This window comes from Saccopteryx bilineata, chromosome 8 (assembly GCF_036850765.1).
Source record: "Saccopteryx bilineata isolate mSacBil1 chromosome 8, mSacBil1_pri_phased_curated, whole genome shotgun sequence".
NCBI classification, from domain to species: domain Eukaryota; kingdom Metazoa; phylum Chordata; class Mammalia; order Chiroptera; family Emballonuridae; genus Saccopteryx; species Saccopteryx bilineata.
Window position 1 is genome coordinate 51,269,787 of NC_089497.1, and position 18,915 is coordinate 51,288,701.

The 18,915-nt window shown below is 39.6% G+C and overlaps 1 protein-coding gene across 4 annotated transcripts in view; it reads left to right on the forward strand.

Moving 5' to 3' along the window:
- Positions 1-18,915, forward strand: part of SLC15A2 (solute carrier family 15 member 2) — a 53,102-nt gene that overhangs the window by 12,997 nt on the left and 21,190 nt on the right. For 3 of the 4 annotated variants that reach the window (XM_066241296.1, XM_066241293.1, XM_066241297.1), the window contains 11 exons: positions 3,430-3,522; positions 5,345-5,444; positions 7,609-7,699; positions 7,976-8,053; positions 14,064-14,146; positions 14,854-14,940; positions 15,102-15,191; positions 15,294-15,338; positions 16,399-16,431; positions 17,140-17,228; positions 18,560-18,641. In XM_066241296.1, coding sequence (XP_066097393.1) covers positions 3,430-3,522; positions 5,345-5,444; positions 7,609-7,699; positions 7,976-8,053; positions 14,064-14,146; positions 14,854-14,940; positions 15,102-15,191; positions 15,294-15,338; positions 16,399-16,431; positions 17,140-17,228; positions 18,560-18,641 — 871 coding nt within the window. The remainder of the gene's footprint in view (positions 1-3,429; positions 3,523-5,344; positions 5,445-7,608; positions 7,700-7,975; positions 8,054-14,063; positions 14,147-14,853; positions 14,941-15,101; positions 15,192-15,293; positions 15,339-16,398; positions 16,432-17,139; positions 17,229-18,559; positions 18,642-18,915) is intronic. The other variant, XM_066241295.1, reaches the window with a different exon arrangement.

The following is an 18,915-nucleotide window of genomic DNA, read 5'->3' on the forward strand; positions in this document are numbered from 1 at the left end:
ACAGGTCAGGCTATAGAATGCTCTTTTGGGTGTGCTGTTTGTGTAGCTAGCTGAGTATAGGGTTGGTGTTGTCTGCTTCCAGCTTCCAATTGTGTTTTTTCTAGGTCTTCTTGGGTGGTATCAGCTGCTGTTTGTAATCCGCTGTGGGCTACTTGTTTGCTGCTACTGCTCTTTTTGCTATTTTTGTTGGCATTTTCTATGCCTTATCTGGGTCATGTGTGAGGAGCCCTTCCTTTTTTTTTTTTTACAGAGACAGCGAGAGTCAGAGAGAGGGATAGATAGGGACAGACAAACAGGAACGGAGAGAGATGAGAAGCATTAATCATCAGTTTTTGGTTGTGATACCTTAGTTGTTCATTGATTGCTTTCTCATATGTGCCCTGACCGTGGGCCTTCAGCAGACCGAGTAACCCTTTGCTCGAGCCAGTGACCTTGGGTCCAAGATGGTGAGCTTTTGCTCAAACCAGATAAGCCCGTGCTCAAGCTGGTGACCTTGGAGTCTCGAACCTGGGTCCTCCACATCCCAGTCCAATGCACTATCCACTGCACCACCGCCTGGTCAGGTGAGGAGCCCTTCCTTAAGATTCCACTCTAAATAGGGTTGTTAGGTCCTGAGTTGATGCTCTCCATATCTGGCTACTGGATGTGCCAGCCCTGGACCTCCCTGACTGGAACCTGGTACAGACCAGTGGGGGTCACTGCCTAGGACTGGCCCTTAGCAACCTTCTTGAAGCTACAGGTGATCCAGAATTTGTGGCTGCCTCTGCTGGGCCCAGGTGCCATTGTAAATATCAGCTGCAGTCCTAGGATGGCTTTTATCTACTCTTGGCCAGTGGGTGTGGCCTCTGTGTTCCTGAGATGTGATCTGCCTGCTGGCCCGCCGCTGCTGCCTCCTTGGGAGGTACTCAGCAGTGCGCGGGGGGGGGGGGCTATGTAGCCCAGACCTCAGCACTCAAAACCTGTGTCCTGACGCACCCCCTGCTTCTAAGCGACTCTTTGCTCTCACTGGAGTAGGAGATTGCTTCCCTTTGCTGCTGTTGCTTCTCCCAGGAAAAATGGCCACTTTAGATTTGGGAAGTGACTCAGCACAGGGTGGCTGTCTCCCACAGACTCTCCCTGTGCCTTTGAGCTTACACTCTCCTCTTGCAACTCCAGTCCTCTCAGCACTCCCTACTCCTGGAGCTCCAAATAAGTGGCTATAAACAAGGTTTTCTGCGTGTTTTTTTTAAGACAGAGCCTGGGTCTGAGAGTTTTGTCTCCCTCTCACGAAGAGTAACCCGGCTCTTCTCTCAACTAAATGCTATCCATATGCCTCTTCTAGTCTCTGGGGCTGTAGGCTGGGGCTCTGGTCCTGTGGCTGAGGACCCACAATTCTCTGGGAAACCCACCCTGCGGTGAGAATCCCTCCAGGCCACCGCTCGCTGCTGGGAGCTGGTCAGCCCTTTCCACATCTCTACCCTTCCTATCGGTCTCAGTGTCATTTCTTCGGTGATCCTTGATTATAGATTCCTCTTAGTTTAGTTCAAAGTTGGTTTTTCAAGATGATTGTTCCCAAGTTAAGCTGTAATCCACTTTGGTTTTGGGAAGTGGGAGTTGTAACGTCCGCCTACTCCACCACCATCTTCTGGTCCTCTAGCTTCCTCTTTTATATTCTTCATATTCTAGACTAATTCCCTGAGTATTTCACCTAGAAAGTTGCCTATTTTCTTTCTAAGCCACTTATACTTCTCTCATTTATTTAGTCCAAAAATTTGTATCACTTAGATCTCCCTATTCAGACTTTATTACTCCACCTCAGACTCCTTTTGATTTTTCTCTCTGATAATCTAGCATAGATTATTTCTTTTGGGTTTATGATAGCTAGCCTTTTATCAGTGCCTTTTCATTCCCATTCTTTCTATTTATTCTTTTTATTCCAACAAAGAGAACTTTTCTTTGGAAGACCCTACAAAACATTTTGTGAAACCCTACCCTCTCCAATATTAGTTATTCAACCAACTTTTTATCCCCTACTTGATGTTATAAACCTTCTAATTACCCTTCCCTGGAGACCCAACCTAATAGAATTAGATATTTAGAATGAGAAATCCACATCCTAAATTTCTGGTATCTTCAGCTTCTCTCTGATACCTTCATTCACTCTTTATAGTTCACATTAACATGTAATACTTTATACTCACCGATGTAAACTATATAATTTCCAAGGTTCCTTCTAGTACTAACATTCTACTTTCATAGAGAATGGTAGTGTGGTGATATAAATAGGAGTGTACTGTATGTGTGATTGTATGCCTATTTCAGTGTGTATATTTCTATGTATGTTCTCACTGGAATTCCTCACTCTTCTACTTTCTATTTGCTATTCAGATTTCTTGGAAAAACAACATAAAAGAAAGTCCCTACCAGCTGCATGATCTTTATCACTGGAAAGTCTATTAAAAGTCCCCGGTTCCTTTCTTACCTTTGGCAACTGTGACAGGAATTACAATGAACCCAAGTGTTCAAGTGACTCGGCTGAACCTGAGTGCTTTTTACCTTTCTAAATAGTGCAATTGTTGCTTTTAGAGAAAGTTCTTTGTATTAGCCATTGTTTTTCCTGTTTAATTGGAGTTCTTCCTTGACCCCTGTCAATTTCTAGAGCTAAAGACATCTTTTGAGAAAAACATCTCAAAAGTATCCTTTTCTTCTGGTTCTCCTACTTTATTTTATTTTTTTTTCTTTGTATTTTTCCGAGGGTAGAAGCACAGAGGCAGTCAGACAGATTCCCGCATGTGCCTGACAAAATCCATCTGGCATGCCCACCAGGGGGTGATGCTCTGCCTATCTGGGGCATTGGTCCACTGCAATCTGAACCATTCTAATGCTGGAGGCGGAGACCATGGAGCTGTCCTCAGAGCCCGGGCCAACTTTGCTCCAATGGAGCCTTGGCTGTGGGAGGGGAAGAGAGAGATAGACAGGAAAGAAAGAGGAAAGGGTGTGCCCTGACTGAGAATCGAACTCAGGACTTCCACACGCTGGGCTGATGCTCTATCACTGAGCCAACCAGCCAGGGCCTGGTTCTCCTACTTTAAAACATTGTCACTTACTACAAATTTATTCTAGTCTTGACATGTCTGTACCAGAGCAGGGATGCTGTGTATATATGGAGAGTAAGGTGGGAAAGAGAGGTCAGGTATGGGAAAGGAGCTTGAAGGGAATGTCCATTACTTCTACCAGTCAAGGCAAAGAGTTCTTCTCTCTTTTCCTAGTCTGTTTACCTCATTCACCATTGTTATTTATATTTGCATTTCTCAGGTAATTTTTTTTCCTTCAGCCCTTCTTCCTCCCGTTTTATTTATCATGGCACTGAGACTAGTATGAGCTCTGAATCTATATTACTCAAACCTCTGAGTTCTGTTTGTACACTGACTGATTTAACTCTCTCAACAGGACAATTATTTATCTATCATTGGTGTATGTGCTTGGCCATGTGATCAAGTCCTTGGGTGCCTTACCAATACTGGGGGGACACATGGTTCACACGTAAGTAAAATCATGGAATTAACTACCATTTTTCTTCCATTAGACAGGTAAATGTCTCACATGTTTATTACAGATTATTTTCTAATCTGAGATGTCTCTTTACTTTACAACCTACTATTGTTTTATTATCAAAATGGTTAAGAAAAAATTATTTACCAGTCGAACTCTTTCCTACTTTATTAGAGCTCATTCGTTTTTATTAAACATTTGGGGACTTCTGGAATGCCTAGTAGTATCCTCGTCATAAAAACTTCTCCTATGCTTGAAAACAATCATTAAAGCCTTTATGCCCTCCATATCCCCTCACCTATTTACTTATCTATTTATCTGTACTTTACCAATATTTTTAAAAAATATCTGTAATATTTCTTTATAATTCACTATAGAAGTCATATTCAAAGCTTATATTATTTCCATTTATGTGTAGTTCCATATATTCCAGTTGTCTATTTATTTTCACTGAAGCTATTAATGTTTGTGGGGCAAGAAACATTTGATAGATTCTGATGTCTTTTGATACAGTCGATAAAGAGGATTGCAGTTGTTCAAGATACAGGTTATTTGTATTCATGTTTATAATATGTCTATATATGTATTTATCCAGTGAGTTAAGAATTTTGTTTGAAATTTAATAAATATTAGATACCTCCTTGTTGGTATCCCATCAAAAATCAGTGATACTTCAATTAATTATGATGAATTTTTATGTATTATGGTTAGTAATGCTATGTGGAATAAGGATTTATAACATCTTTCTATTGAAGAACCTCTTTTTACAGGGACACAGAGAGAGAGTCAGAGAGAGGGATAGATAGGGACAGACAGACAGGAATGGAGAGAGATGAGAAGCATCAATCATCAGTTTTTCGTTGCGATACCTTAGTTGTTAATTGATGGCTTTCTCATATGTGCCTTGACCACGGGCCTTCAGCAGACCGAGCAACCCCTTGCTCTAGCCAGAGATCTTGGGTCCAAGCCAGTGAGCATTTTTTATTTTGCTCAAGCCAGATGAGCTCGCGCTCAACCTGGCAACCTCGGGGTCTTGAACCTGGGTCCTCGGCATCCCAGTCCAACACTCTATCCACTGCGCCACTGCCTGGTCAGGCTGAAGAACCTCTTTGATAGAAACAAGATTGAGAACCAGAGCTTTAATTCTGAAGTTGCTTCATTTTCTGCTTCTATTTCTTGTACACAAGGGGTAAATCGAAATGTCAGGGACAAAAATTCTTCCACGCACTAAATACTTTCTGGCAGAGGCTCAAGGGTCATACAGCTGTTAAGTTCCCCTCAACTCTTTCCTAGGAATGAAGGTAAATGGAAAGTGCCCACAGGCTAGAAATGTAAAGGGAAGCCTGACGGGTGGTGGTGCGGTGAATAGAATGTCAATCTGGGACACTGACATCCCAGGTTCACAACGCCAAGGTCTCTGGCTTGAGCACCGGTTCACCAGCTTGACCATGAAATTGCCAGCTTGAGCGTGGGTCATCAATATGATCCCATAGTTGCTGACTTGAGCCCAAAGGTTGCTGGCTTAAAGCCCAAGGATGCTGGCTTAAGCCCAAGATGGCTGGCTTGAGCAAGGGGCACTAGCTCAGCTGGAGCCCCCCATCAAGGCACATATGAGAAGCAATCAATGAACAACTAAAGTGATACAATTACAAGTTGATGCTTCATCATCTCTCTCCTTTCCTGTCTCTCTCTCGCTCACTAAAAAAAGAATTTTTTTCTTGTATACTTTTTATTTCCTCCTGTAGTTGTCTATTCAGTTTCTACAATTGTATTTAATATCAATGTGTTTAATGTCCTCATCTCTTCATTTCAGAGTTCTATCATTGCTTGGCCTGAGTCTAATAGCTTTGGGGACAGGAGGTATCAAACCCTGCGTGGCAGCTTTTGGTGGAGACCAGTTTGAAAAAAAACATGTAAGAGTCCTGTTAATCCTGTATTTTCAAGAATGTAGAGCAGATGTTAAAAGAGGTGGTAGGTAGCCATTTGCCAAGATTGAAGTAATTGACTGGTAAAATATTTGAGGATGTTCCATTCGGGGTACTGTTCAGTAATAGAGAGAAAAACTAAAAAATGTTCAAAGGAAGATGACCAGAGTGATAGATGAACTAAAAGACATCTTATGAAAAAAGGTTGAGGAAAATGGAGATATTTAGCCAGGATAAGATAATAATTAAAAATATTATAGCTCTCTATAGAGATTGGACAAATGTCAGTAATTGAGCCTGAGACCAATGAATAAAAGCTACAAGAAACTAGCTTTTTGTTTAAAGGAAGAAAAAACTTGAAATAGAGTTTGAATTAGTGAGATTACTCTCACTTGAAGTATACTGCTCACAAAAATTAGGGAATATTTTATTGCTTCATATTCATTTTAAAATAACACCTAATTTTTGTGAGCAGTCTATTTAAAAAGAAATGTGGTAAGCACTTTGAGAATGGAAGGCGATGAATAGTGTAGAGATGATTTAAACATCTCTAGCTTTGATACTCAATGAAAGGGCAAAATGACCAAAAGAATGAATTTCTATAGATAAACTTGTCTAGATTAGCAATTTTCAACTGGTGTGCTATAAGAATATTTAAAACATGCAATAGCTGACTATTTAGCCAGGGGCATTGACCTCCTTTCCCTTAGATTGTCAAATAACAGAATGACAACAGCCAACAAAGCAATTGCCATCTAGTAATTGAATCAAATGAATCAAAATTATACTTATTTTTTAAATCAAATTGGTGAAAAATATACTTTTTGGTGCACCGCACAGTCTTAGTAATTAGCCATGAGATGAAAAAGGTTGAAAATTGCTGGTCTAGGTGACTATTCTCTCTTTTCCTAAATACTTTCTATTGTTAATGAAGGAAAACAAATAATATGAATAAGGTAAATATGGGCCCATATGAGAAAGCACTAAGAAATAGACAAGGGAAATAACCTATTCTTAGGACAGACAAAATTTCTGGCTTCCTCTCTTGTGCTCTCAGTTTTCTTTTTTGTCTGTCTTCATGTATCTATTCCCTCTTCTATAGCTATTTATCATGCTTCTAGTTTTTCTCTCTCTGTTTCCTCTTTGTGTCTTGTCTTCCTGTGGTCATAACTAAAATGGTCTCTTACCCTTCAGACCATTTTAGTAATCATTTTATATTCTTTATGTGTCTGGGGGTCCATAGATCATAATTGCTTGCTGAATTTGGAGAAATAATAAAACTCTGGCAGGTAGGATTCTATGCACAACGAACTATACAAATATGTGGATGACATAAGATTTAAGTGGGGAGAAGACAAGGAAGTGAAATATACTGTAAAATAGAAAATGGGGAAGAACAGAGTGTGCTTTTTCAGGAGAAGAGCTGGGGGGCCAGAATGAAGCACAGCAGCGCACAGTGAACAAAGCATTAGCAAATTTATTTGAAAGTTGCTTCATTTGGTAACTGCTCTACAAAGAAATTTAATAATAGGACAAACCCACCTCCAAATTTCTACCAGCCACTTCTGAGCCCATGGACTTCCTTTTATATTCTCTGGCAAACTTCCCCTAAGCAGTAGGTGAATTACCCTGCTTGACCAACAGTTTACTCCACTGTCTGATAAATTCTAATCCCATTTCTACCACACATTTCACAAAATGTTATTTAACTCAATCATTCACTTAATTTGGTCAATGAATAATTATTTAGTCTGTAATATAAGCAGGTGCTATGTTAGATAGTAGTATCACAGAAATGAGTAACACATAATTTCTGTCCTAAAGTAACTCACAGTCTACTGAAAGAAACAAATATTTAATGCAAAGCAGTTAATATTATACAATAAGTATGTATAGAACACAGTAGTGGCAATGTGTATAGGATGGTCATTTTTGGCTAGGTACAGAGGTAAAAGAATGTTAACAATGCTTGTACTGGGGTTTGAAAGATGGGGAAGTGTTTGGGGTAAAGCAGGTATGTTTTAAAATATCTAATATAATATTCAGATACCATAGAAGCAATATCTGAAACTGTCTCTGTATAGGTCCTCCACCTGAATCTGAACATAGGGTAGAGTCATATTGAACTGATGACATTTCCTGTTTGTTTCAGGAAAAGGAACGGACAAGATACTTCTCAGTCTTCTACCTCTCCATCAATGCAGGGAGCTTGCTTTCTACATTTATCACACCCATGCTGAGAGGTTAGGATCTTTTCTAAGGGGCCCAATGGAAAGCATTACTCTGGCCAGCCAAAAATCTGTCCAAAACTTCCTGCTGTTCCTCTCCTTCTTTTCTAAGGGCTTGAAAATCTGAGAAATTGTTGTCAATCTTGATTTTCTTGGCCCTAAAGAAGGATTATGGATTAGGTGATGGGAGAAAAGAATCTGTCTATGTCTATCACCTCAAAAACCTGAGCTTGCAGAATAGAACACCATAGACTCAAGGTTCAGGATTTCTTTCTTTTTTTTTTTCTTTAGGAGATGTGCAATGTTTTGGGGAAGATTGCTATGCCTTGGCTTTTGGAGTTCCAGGATTGCTTATGATGATAGCTCTTGGTAAGTCCAGTGGGGCAGAGGAAACTAATAACCATAGATGCCCACCACATGTAAATCAAATCACCATATAAAGACTTAATGTGAACTATTTTGTTCAATCCTCACATTACCTTTTAGGTAAGTGTTATTGTAGAGGTTTCTGCTAAACTTTAGAGCTAAGTTAACTGAAGTTAGAAAAGTGCTCAAGGTTACACAACTAATAAGAATCCTAGAGAGCTTTAAAAAAGACTAATGATCCCTAGGCTCAATATAGGACCAATTAAACGAGTTCCTCTGTGGAATAGGGCCTGAGCATCTATAATTTTTTAAATATGTAGGTAATTAAAATGTGTAGTCAAGGTTGAGATCTACTGTTCTACACTACAATATGTAGAAAGCAAGAAAGATAATTCTTTCTCTCAAACTAGCTTATTTCATCTGGTAATTGGAAAACACTTTAACCCTTCGGGCCTTACAAAGTAGCTTCTAGGTTTAGCTGTTTCTGCCTGCTCTGCAACGCTCCCAAGGATTTTGCTCTTGAGCGAAGAGAATAGAAGAGTTGGATAAGTAGGTGGGATTCATGCAACTTAGATCAGTGGCGTTCTCTTTACCACTGAGAACCCAGTAATGGAGGAGGAAAAGGGATGTGTGGGCTGCTTAGTTTATGCAGTCTATGGGAAAACTTGGGCATGATTGTTTCTAATCACTGACCTGGAAACCTGTTCTCACTCTGAGCCTTTGGGTAACACCCCCTCTGGAAGATATCCAGTTCAAACACAAAAAGAGCTCAACAGAGGAAAAAGAGACCAGAGACTCAATGTTCAGTGTGATTATTTTCTACCAGGGCTGGCTAATAGTAATACTCAGATTCCAAATCCAATTCCAAGGAAATTTTTGTGTCATTCAGGAGAGCTCTGAGAATACATTCCCTGCTTCCTTCTTCCTTTGGAGCCAAACATTTTCCCAGTTTCCTGGTTTTTCAGTGATTAGAACTGTCTCCTTCTCTGAATCATTGTATAATAATAATATTTACAAAGCAGAATAATTATGAAGACCAAAAGAGATGCTGCAAAGTTTTTTATAAATTATGAAATGTCAAACAAGTGCTAGCTGTCATTATTAGTCAGCTGCTTCACTTTTCTTGGTACTAATAAATAACTCAATCCTCTGGCCCTTCACTGTAATTTACTTAATTAATAAATTTTTATTCATTCATTCAACAAACATTTATTTAATGCACCTATTATGTGTCAGATTCTGTGCTAGATTTTGGGGTAACATTGGAGCATGAGACAACTACAGCATATAATTTCAAAAAAGTTATTTAGTCAGCAGGAAGAGGGAGACAAACGTGTCTACAGGAATTCACAATATAGTATGATCAGTGTCACACCTGGGGAAGTATATAGAAAGCTAGAGGAACACAAGAGGGACAGCTGGCCTGACCAGGCAGTGGCACAGTGGATAGAGAGTGTCGGACTGGGATGCGGAAGGACCCAGGTTCGAGACCCCGAGGTCGCCAGCTTGAGTGCGGGCTCATCTGGCTTGAGCAAAGAGCTCACCAGCTTGGGCCCAAGGTCACTGGCTCCAGCAAGGAGTTTCTTGGTCTGCTGAAGGCCCCCGGTCAAGGCACATATGAGAAAGCAATCAATGAACAAGTAGGGTGTCGCAACGAAAAACTGATGATTGATGCTTCTCATCTCTCTCCATTCCTGTCTGTCTGTCCCTATCTATCCCTCTCTCTGATTCTCTCTCTGTCCCTGTAAAAAAAAAAAAAAAGGTGGGGGGATAGCTGACTAAGACTTTGGGGCTTTAAAAAAGTTTGCCTAAAAAATTATATCTAAGGGAGAACTAAAAATTTAATAGCAATTAAAGAAGAGATTGGAAGTAAAACAGAAATAGGACATGGTAGCTGTAAGACAAGAAAGTGAGAGATCGTATGATATATATAACAACTTTAAAAGAATTCAGATTACCTGGGGCATAAATGAGAAAAAATAAAGAAAATAAATAGAAACCAAATAATGAAAGGACTTTTAAGTAATTAAGTTATTAGAACTTTATCAGGAAGACAGTGGAAAGCTACAAAAAATGTTTTAAACAAAGGAATGATTATTAAATTGTTATTTTTCAGTGGTATCTCTTATTATAATGTGGAGAAAGGGTCAGTTACAAGTGAGTGAAGAATACTATTTATCTTGATTACTAAGGTTTTGGCACTTCTTTAAATTTTGTGCTCAAGTTGAGTGGCTCACTCAGCTCACCTTATCCCATCCCTGGATTTGATTAGATATGTGAAGTGAGGCAGAAGGCAAGTCAAAGTTGAATTTAGAGTTGTGACTTGAGCAAGTGGGCAAATAGTGGGGGTCATTAACTGAAATAATGAGGGAGAACAGGTTTGGGGCAATACCAATGAATTCAGTTTTGAACATGTTACATTTTAGATATCTTGGAACATATAATAATCAGAGTTATCAAGCAGTTATTTGGAAATACAGGTTTAGAGCTCAGAATAAATGTTTAGGATATAGATAAATATCTGAAATGATAAGTATAAGGGTGATGATTAAGCCATGAACATAGTGGAAATAACTAAGAGATAATAAAAAGGTACAAAGAGGGCTAGGATAGAATCCTGAGGAACATCAGCATTTAAAAAATAAGCCAAGAGGAAAAGCCCATAAATGAGACTAAGAAGGAATTGCCAAAGTGTTAGTAGTGCTATCTTAGATACCAAGAGGATTTCCAGAAGAAAGGAAATCATTCTATGATGTCACTGAGTTGGAAATTGAAGTAAGGGTAAAATATATCCATTAAATATTGCAAAAAAAGGTCACTGATTTGGTAATATCAGTATGGTATGTTGGTGGAGATTCAAGATTGGAAAATATTGGGAAGTGAGTAAGAAGTAAGAAAGGGAAAATGGTATTTATAGCTGAAAGGTGACATGGAGTCAAGAGAGGATATTAAGCACACTTGAATGTTATTGGGAAGATTCCATTAGAGAAAGAGGTTGAAGATGCAAGATGAAGACAGTATAGTCAGTATGAGAGCACACATGGCAAAATTAACTTTGTAGAGGAGCATGTAACCTTCACATAGCGGGAGGGAGGAGAAGATGGGTGTGAATACAGGAATTAATAGGTTTGATGGCAAGAAGTTGAGGGAGTTTCCATTTTCATGAAGAGGCAACATCATAACTAGAGGGATATGATGATAAGGAGGTTCTATAATAAATCTGACAAGTCTAGAGTTACGTGATCATAAATTCATAAGTAAGTATCCAGATCATGGTACCATGCTCCAGTCATATAACTGTTTTAGTAAAAGGTTGAACTTTGCCTTCCACCTGTGCCTTCTTTTTTGTGCATCTAGGTTTATACACCTTTGAAATGCCTCATTTCCAGACCCTTTAAAGGTGTAAGCACCTTCAAGGGAGCACATAATCTTGTTAACTATCCTGCCCTCTCCTTGCTTTCTCCCATCTTTATGTATGCTTCCTTACATCCCCTCCTTCATTCCAAATGTATAAAAGAAACTGCATAACTGTCATTCTCCAGATCATTTGAAATCTTGCTTCCTGGCATTGTTGTCAGTTTGACTCAAATAAATGTGTAGAATTCTCTACAATTTTGGACATTTCTTATGCTGACAGGGAGAAGATAGTAAAGAAACTCAATGACCTTACTCATCTTCTTTAGAAGTAGCCTTGAAATTTAAATGTGACCTTTTTTGAGTTGATTACCTGGCCTTTCTGTTATTACGCCAATGTCACTTATGAGATCAGAATTCCTGAGATTTCCAGCCTTTTTCTAGGATAAATTTTAGTTTCAGGAGCAGTTTATTTCCCATTCAAAATATTTCTTTTGTTTATATACCTCTTTATTAGTCCTCTTGTCTTCCAGGATTTACATTCTTTTCCTGAACTATTTCTTATATCAACAGTAAGAAGGTGGCCCTGGCTCGTTGGCTCAGTGCTACAGCATTGCCTGGCATGTGGGAGTCCTGGGTTTGATTCCCGGTCAGGGCATACAGGAGAAGTGCCCATCTTCTTTCCACCCCTTGCCTTCTCCCTTCTCTCTCTCTCTCTCTCTCTCTCTCTCTCTCTCTCTCTCTCTCCACCTCCTGCAGCCATGGCTCAGTTGGAGCAAGTTGACCCCAGGCACTGAGGATGGCCTCACCTCAGGTGCTAAAATAGCTTGGTTGCCAAGCAATGGAGCAACACCCTAGATGGGCAGAGCATCGCCAGTGGGGGGCTTGCCTGGTGGATCCTGGTCCGGGCACATGCTGGAGTCTGTCTGCCTGCCTCTCTGCTTCTCACTTAAGAAAAAAAAAACCCAAAAAACAGCAAGAAGGCTGTTATAGGTAAAGAGTGGTATTTGGAGAAGCACTGAGGAAACTGAGAATGAATAAAGAAAAAATGGTAGAGTAAATCTGACTGAGAGGAATGGAGAAATGAAAAAGTTAAGGCCACTAAAGTAAGGTTATTCAGGCATTCTCATTTGTAAGAATATTGGAAAATGCTACTAAGAAAGGTATCATTGGTAAATGATCTGCTAGAGGGATATCTTGCTGGAGCTGGAAAATCCCTTAAGGAGGAAATTACCTCTAGCAGGATACAAGATGAAGCCTTCCCATTGACTTTAGCTAAATTTAAGAAACTTGAAGAAAAAAAAAACCAACCTCAGCACTCTGTAATTATAAAAGTATTACCCACTCATTGTTGATTATTTGGAAAATAAAATAAAATTTTCCTATACTTAGCTGTGGCAATGTGATTAAAGAATAAAGATGTGAGTTAAGGGAAAGAGAGTAAGCTTAAGAACAGAAATGGGGGCCTGACCTGTGGTGGCGCAGTGGATAAAGCGTCGACCTGGAAATGCTGAGGTCGCCGGTTCAAAACCCTGGGCTTGCCTGGTCAAGGCACATATGGGAGTTGATGCTTCCAGCTCCTCCCCCCTTCCCTCTCTCTGTCTCTCTCTCTCCTCTCTCTCTCCTCTCTCTCCCTCTCTCTCTCCTCTCTAAAAATGAATAAATAAAATTAAATTAAATTAAAAGAAAGAACAGAAATGGTACAGAATTTTTTGTAGGAATGATGAATAGTGGTTAGAGCACAGGATACATAAGGGAGAGTAATGAAACATAAAGTGGGAAACAGTAGGTTGAGGTGGAGCTCCCTTGTAGACAGAGGCCACATCTTTTTTGTCTTTACTCCTAATAGTAGTTAGCATAATGAGTAGTGCAAGAATGAGTGAATGAATGAGATGCTTTCTGATGGTTAAGAGCATAGATTTTTGAATCAGGCCTCAGGTCTAAAGAGCAGTTTCTGGCAATTTCCAGCTTTGTAACCTCATACAAGTTGCTTAGTTTCATTAATCTTCAATGTCTTCTTGTGTAAAAATGAATAGGGTAGTACATATTTTGTCAGGTTAAAAACAGTTCAAGTATCTAAAATGCTTAGCACTTTAGATATAATAATAAGCCCTCAATATATAGTAACAATAATAACCATCAGAACAATAATGAATTTGGGATAGTCTTTCATGCCAAGGGTTTAGACTTATTAGGTAGGTTGTGAAAAGAAGGTTTTAATTTGGTATCAGATAAGAGAAAGAAGAGACCAGGGATTGAGAAACTAGGAATTGGCCATTTTAATAACCCCGGGGAGAAAGTGTGAGGTCCTAAATAAGAGTCGTAGCAAGGTAGTGGGAAAGAGGGGGCAGACTGGAGAAAGAGGATCGAGGAAAGTTGGTAATACATTAGATGTAGAGATAGAGAAAGAAAAGTGAGAACGCAAAGATGACTCCTATTTCTATGATTACAGGAAAGTCTCAACAGATATCTCTTAACAATTGACCATTTTATTCTTTTTTTGGCTCCCATAATTATTCTAACTCCAAAGTCAGGAAGTGTTAAGTGAGTTTCCTCCCTTTATGAGATGATCTTCCTACACTTCAGCAGTGTCCTTAGCACTGGCATACTGAATATGCTAAATGAGAAGCTAAGAACCTTGTTTGTGTATCAACTGCAGTTGTGTTTGCAATGGGAAGCAAAATGTACAATAAAGCACCTCCAGAAGGAAACGTAGTGACCCAAGTTTTCAAATGTATCTGGGTAAGTCCATGAATTGTTTACATGCCTTTTTCAAAGGGAAAGAGATGCTATGCTGAGCATATAAACCTTCAAACATGGGTATATGTTTTTCTCAATGATCTCTATTCTTTATCTGTGCCTTTTGGCAAACTGAGATTAATTAGTCTTCCTCTGTGTCCCTACCTAACTAGTAATAAAAAAGATTTCATTCATTTTTTTAAATTGGCAAAAATCTTCTAAAATGTAATGAAATATATTGTCAACAAGACATAAGGATAGCTTGACTAGTGGTGGCACAGTGGATAGAGCATCGACCTGGAATGCTGAGGTCCCAGGTTCAAAACCCAGAGGTTGTCAGCTTGAGCACAGGCTCATCCAGCATGAGCGCAGGCTCACCAACTTGAGTGCAGGGTTGCCAGTTTGAGGATGGGATCATAGACATGACACCATGGTCACTGGCTTGAGCCCAAGGTCACTGGCTTGAGCAAGGGGTCATTGGCTCTGCTGGAGTCCCCCCATCAAGGCACATATGAGAAGTAATCAATGAATGACTAAAGAAATAAAGATAAATAAAATATATCTAAAATATCCTGAAATTCAATGTCTGATAAATCAAAGGGTTGGAACACGTCACTTGAAGTATGTGTATTTGAGGGTAGGGATGATGAGTTGGAAGACAGGGGTGGGTTTCTTTTTGTCCCTTGTCTGATGTCTATACTCTGCCCTAGTTCGCTATTTCTAACCGTTTCAAGAACCGTTCTGGGGACATTCCAAAGCGACATCACTGGTTGGACTGGGCAGCTGAGAAATACCCAGTAAGTTGGAACTTCAGAAATATCTTATGCCTCTGTTACATCTTCCTTAATGTCCAAACTGATTTCCTCTGGCTGCATTGAACTGTTCTGGAATACCTCTGCTCCAGGCAAGAAAGCCATGTCTAACAATTTAGCCCATTCCTCCTTTGTCTTTCTTGCAGCAGCAGCTGATTCTGGATGTGAAGGCACTGACCAGGGTACTATTCCTTTATATTCCATTGCCCATGTTCTGGGCTCTTCTGGAACAGCCGGTAAGAATAGTTTTTGTTTGTTTTTTTGAAAGCCACCCCTTCTTCCAGCCATTTCCCTCTTACAGAATAGGGATTTCTCATAATGGCATCTGTCCACCCTAGGGCTCACGATGGACCTTGCAAGCCACCAGGATGAACAGAAATTTGGTGAGTTGAAGAGATTTTTCCAGAGAAGTCTGTTACTTTCTTTATAATCCATATTCAGGAAAAATTAATTCCTTTGTGCCTGAGAACTGACTTAAAATCATAAGACAGGTGCCTTTAGCATGAAAGTACTGAGTAGACAAAGTAAAGAAATGTATTCTAGAAGTAAAAACCACAATCTTATCTTTAGGAATCAGGAATATAAGGATAGGAAAGATGTATACAAGGAAGTATTGAGAGGATAGCAAATGAAGCGATCCAGACCTGGGGTGGTGATTGTTTTCTGCCATCTAAGCCTGCCCCGCACAGCAGAGACAGGTCTAATGGTGCCAGGATACAACTGGCCCCATCTCTCAGTCAAGGATCACAGCAGAGGGCCTGGACACGGGATATTCTGTACATGGATATGGAAAGAATGGGCAAGTTGTAAGCTTTATTTTCTCTTTTTCCAACCTCCATTCTTTGGCAAACTCACTAAAGTTCCATCTCTGCTCTTAATTATTCCACTTCCTAGGTTATTGTATTTTTTTTCTAACATCTCAGTTGTGAAGAGGTAGAGTGGAATGATGCCAGGGTCTTATTAGCCAGTCTCTTCGCAGCCTGCCAAGTATAGTTTTACCTTTCTCTTTCCTCTGGTTGTCCAGGATTTACCATGATTGCCCGCTTGTTTGTTGACACCCTAGAGAACAACTTTGGAAACACTGCATGCACAGTGGGAATCTTTACCCTAACCATGATAGCTTGTCTTTCATATTATTACCACCTACGACTCCGGTTACTGAGATGAATAAAAACATACTGACTCTATCCTCTCTGAAGTTAAGGAAAGCATAGTTCATAGAAAAGAATATTCTGCCTTAGGGCATCTGCCTTCAGCAACATAACCTGAGGTCATTCCCACTCTGTTCCCCTACATTCTCTCACCAGTGTGATAGTGGCTCTGAACCAAAGACCTGATGGATTTTAACTTATGTTTATTGCCTGATAATTACCAAGATGGTTGATTTAGGCTTTTCTTGTCTTTTTTGGCCACCTCTGAATTAAATTTATTATAATGTTGCAGGGTTTTATTGTTCTTCAGCCTGACCAGATGCAGGTAGGACACTTCTTTATAGTTATGGGACTTCCTTCTTTCCTCATCTATACCGTTACCTGTAGTATTAGAATTTCCAACCATAATTTGGTGCTATTTTTTCTTATATGCTGAAGAGTGCTAAACATAGGGATGAAAATATTCTCCTTGAGCCCCACACTTCCTTTTTACATCTTCTGTTAAGCAACTAGTTCCTGCCCAATTCCAGGAAAGGTAAGTTTTGAGCTTACAAGCAAAGTATAAGCATTGGAATTTTTTTTTCATGGCAAGGTGGTATAATGGAAATATTGTCAAAGGAAGTTGAAGGCTTTGTTTGTATGAGCAACAAAGTCAGAATCTCTGTTCATTGGTGACTCCCAGTTCTTTTTTTAACTTCCTGCTCAATGATCCCAATGATCCTTCTCTTCTTCCCTTCGTTTCTGTGGCCATGACATTTTCCTTTGGTCTGTAGAAACGGAGATAAGTGAAAATATGAACTCCCAACTGATGCACAGAAAACAGGTTCAGAGTGAAACTGGTTCCTTGGTATATCTGGAAACCAAGGTGCAATTCAAGGGAAACAGTCTTGGGTGTAAAGGGACTAGTAGGTGTGGAATCATTTTGTACTCAGTATGATGAAAGTGTGGCCGTGAGAGAGAATATGCAAAAGCACAAGCTCACACTTATGTTAGGAGCACACTTATAACTTATTTTTTTACCATGGTATTACAGGTTCTAAATCCCCTTCTGGTTCTTATCTTCATCCCATTGTTTGACCTTGTCGTGTATCCTCTTGTCTCCAAGTGCGGAATTAACTTCTCGTAAGTGCTCATTATGCCTGTGTGCTCCAGATTGACTCAGTTTGCCCAATTTGATACAATTCAGTGTATTTTCCTACTTAGTGGTGATTTGTTTTGGTTTCTCATTTTTATGCCTCTGTTTACCCATGTTAGACTAAATGTCATTAGTACCAGAGAATGGGAATTAGAATGAATTAATTCTTATTGTAGAGAGTTTAAGCCATTACTGCAGACTGAACTGTGAAGTGTTGAAGGGGTAGATCTAGTTTCATAGAAAAAGTAAAGAGTATGTGAGAGTGGGTTTCTAAACCAAATTCTTGCTTTTTTCTTGAATGTTGCCTCCTCAAAGAAGTCTCAAGCCTTCCATGACAACAAATCTCTTTAAATCTCCTATTGTTCCTCTGAATCAGTAAGGGGCCTGGTAAAAGTGGGAATAGAATTGTCCTTATTTACTGCTTTTTCCCCATAGAAGTGTTATTCTTTGTAATTTTTGACAAAGGACAGTTTCAAGCCTCTTCTAATTTCTGATTTAATAGCAATGTACTTTAATGACCCCTTTACCATATTCAAATGACCTTTTGTCATTTACTGCTTCATTGAGCAAATATTAGTGGGTTCAGCACCAAGTGCCATGCAGATGTAAAAGCATAAATCTTTCCTTCAAGGAGTTTACTGTTTAACAAGGGAGTGGACCATGCACATGAATTATTATCACACCAAGTGAAATATGTTAAATGCCCTAATCAGGGAGCCGAGTACCAGGGAAGTGTAGAGGAGTCTGCTGGCAGGGTCAAGAAAAACTTCTGAAGAAGAGAAAAGTGAGGTAATAGTGTTATAGTACCTGCATTTTGTAAATGCCTCTTGGCATTTGGTAAATGTACAATTAATCTGGCTGCATTACTATTATTCTTGTTATTATGACATGATGGATAGAAAAATGATCATAAACAAAGGCAGATGTGGAAAATGTGATACATTACAAAGAACCAAGAAAGGGAGAAAAAAGGATGTGTGAAGGGACGTTCTAGGAAATTTTTGAGAAGAAATTGGAGTCAAATCAGGAGAGGTCTTTAGATGGTAGGCCTAGGAGGACTGGATTTTATCCTTTAAAGTCTAAAGCAGGGGTCCCCAAACTTTTTACACAGAGGGCCAGTTCACTGTCCCTCAGACCGTTGGAAGGCTGCCACATACAGTGCTCCTCTCACTGACCACCAATGAAAGACATGGCCCTTCCAGAAGTGCGGTGGGGGGCCGGATAAATGGCCTCAGGGGGCTGCATGCGGCCACAGGCCGTAGTTTGGGGACGCCTGGTCTAAAGTTTAAATATAATTGTTTTCCCTTCTCCTTTGCAGATCGCTTAGGAAAATGGCTGTTGGTATGATCCTAGCATGCCTGGCATTTGCAGTGGTGGCAGTTGTAGAGATAAAAATTAATGTAAGTCTAATAAATCTTACGCTTCACGAGTGCAGGACTTTATCTATCTTGTTCACTCTTCTGATTCCCTGAGACCTAGCACAGTACCTGTTTTAAAGAAAGAACTGTACATAATAAATATTTGTGATAAATGAGTAGATACAGCAGTAGAGCAGCAATGCAAAATGAGGCTCATCTCCCATCTGAATAATTCAGAATATATTGTCAAGGAATTTCCAAACACTAATATCCAAGGTATCGAGCCATTTCTTTGGAAACTCAAGCTTATATAATA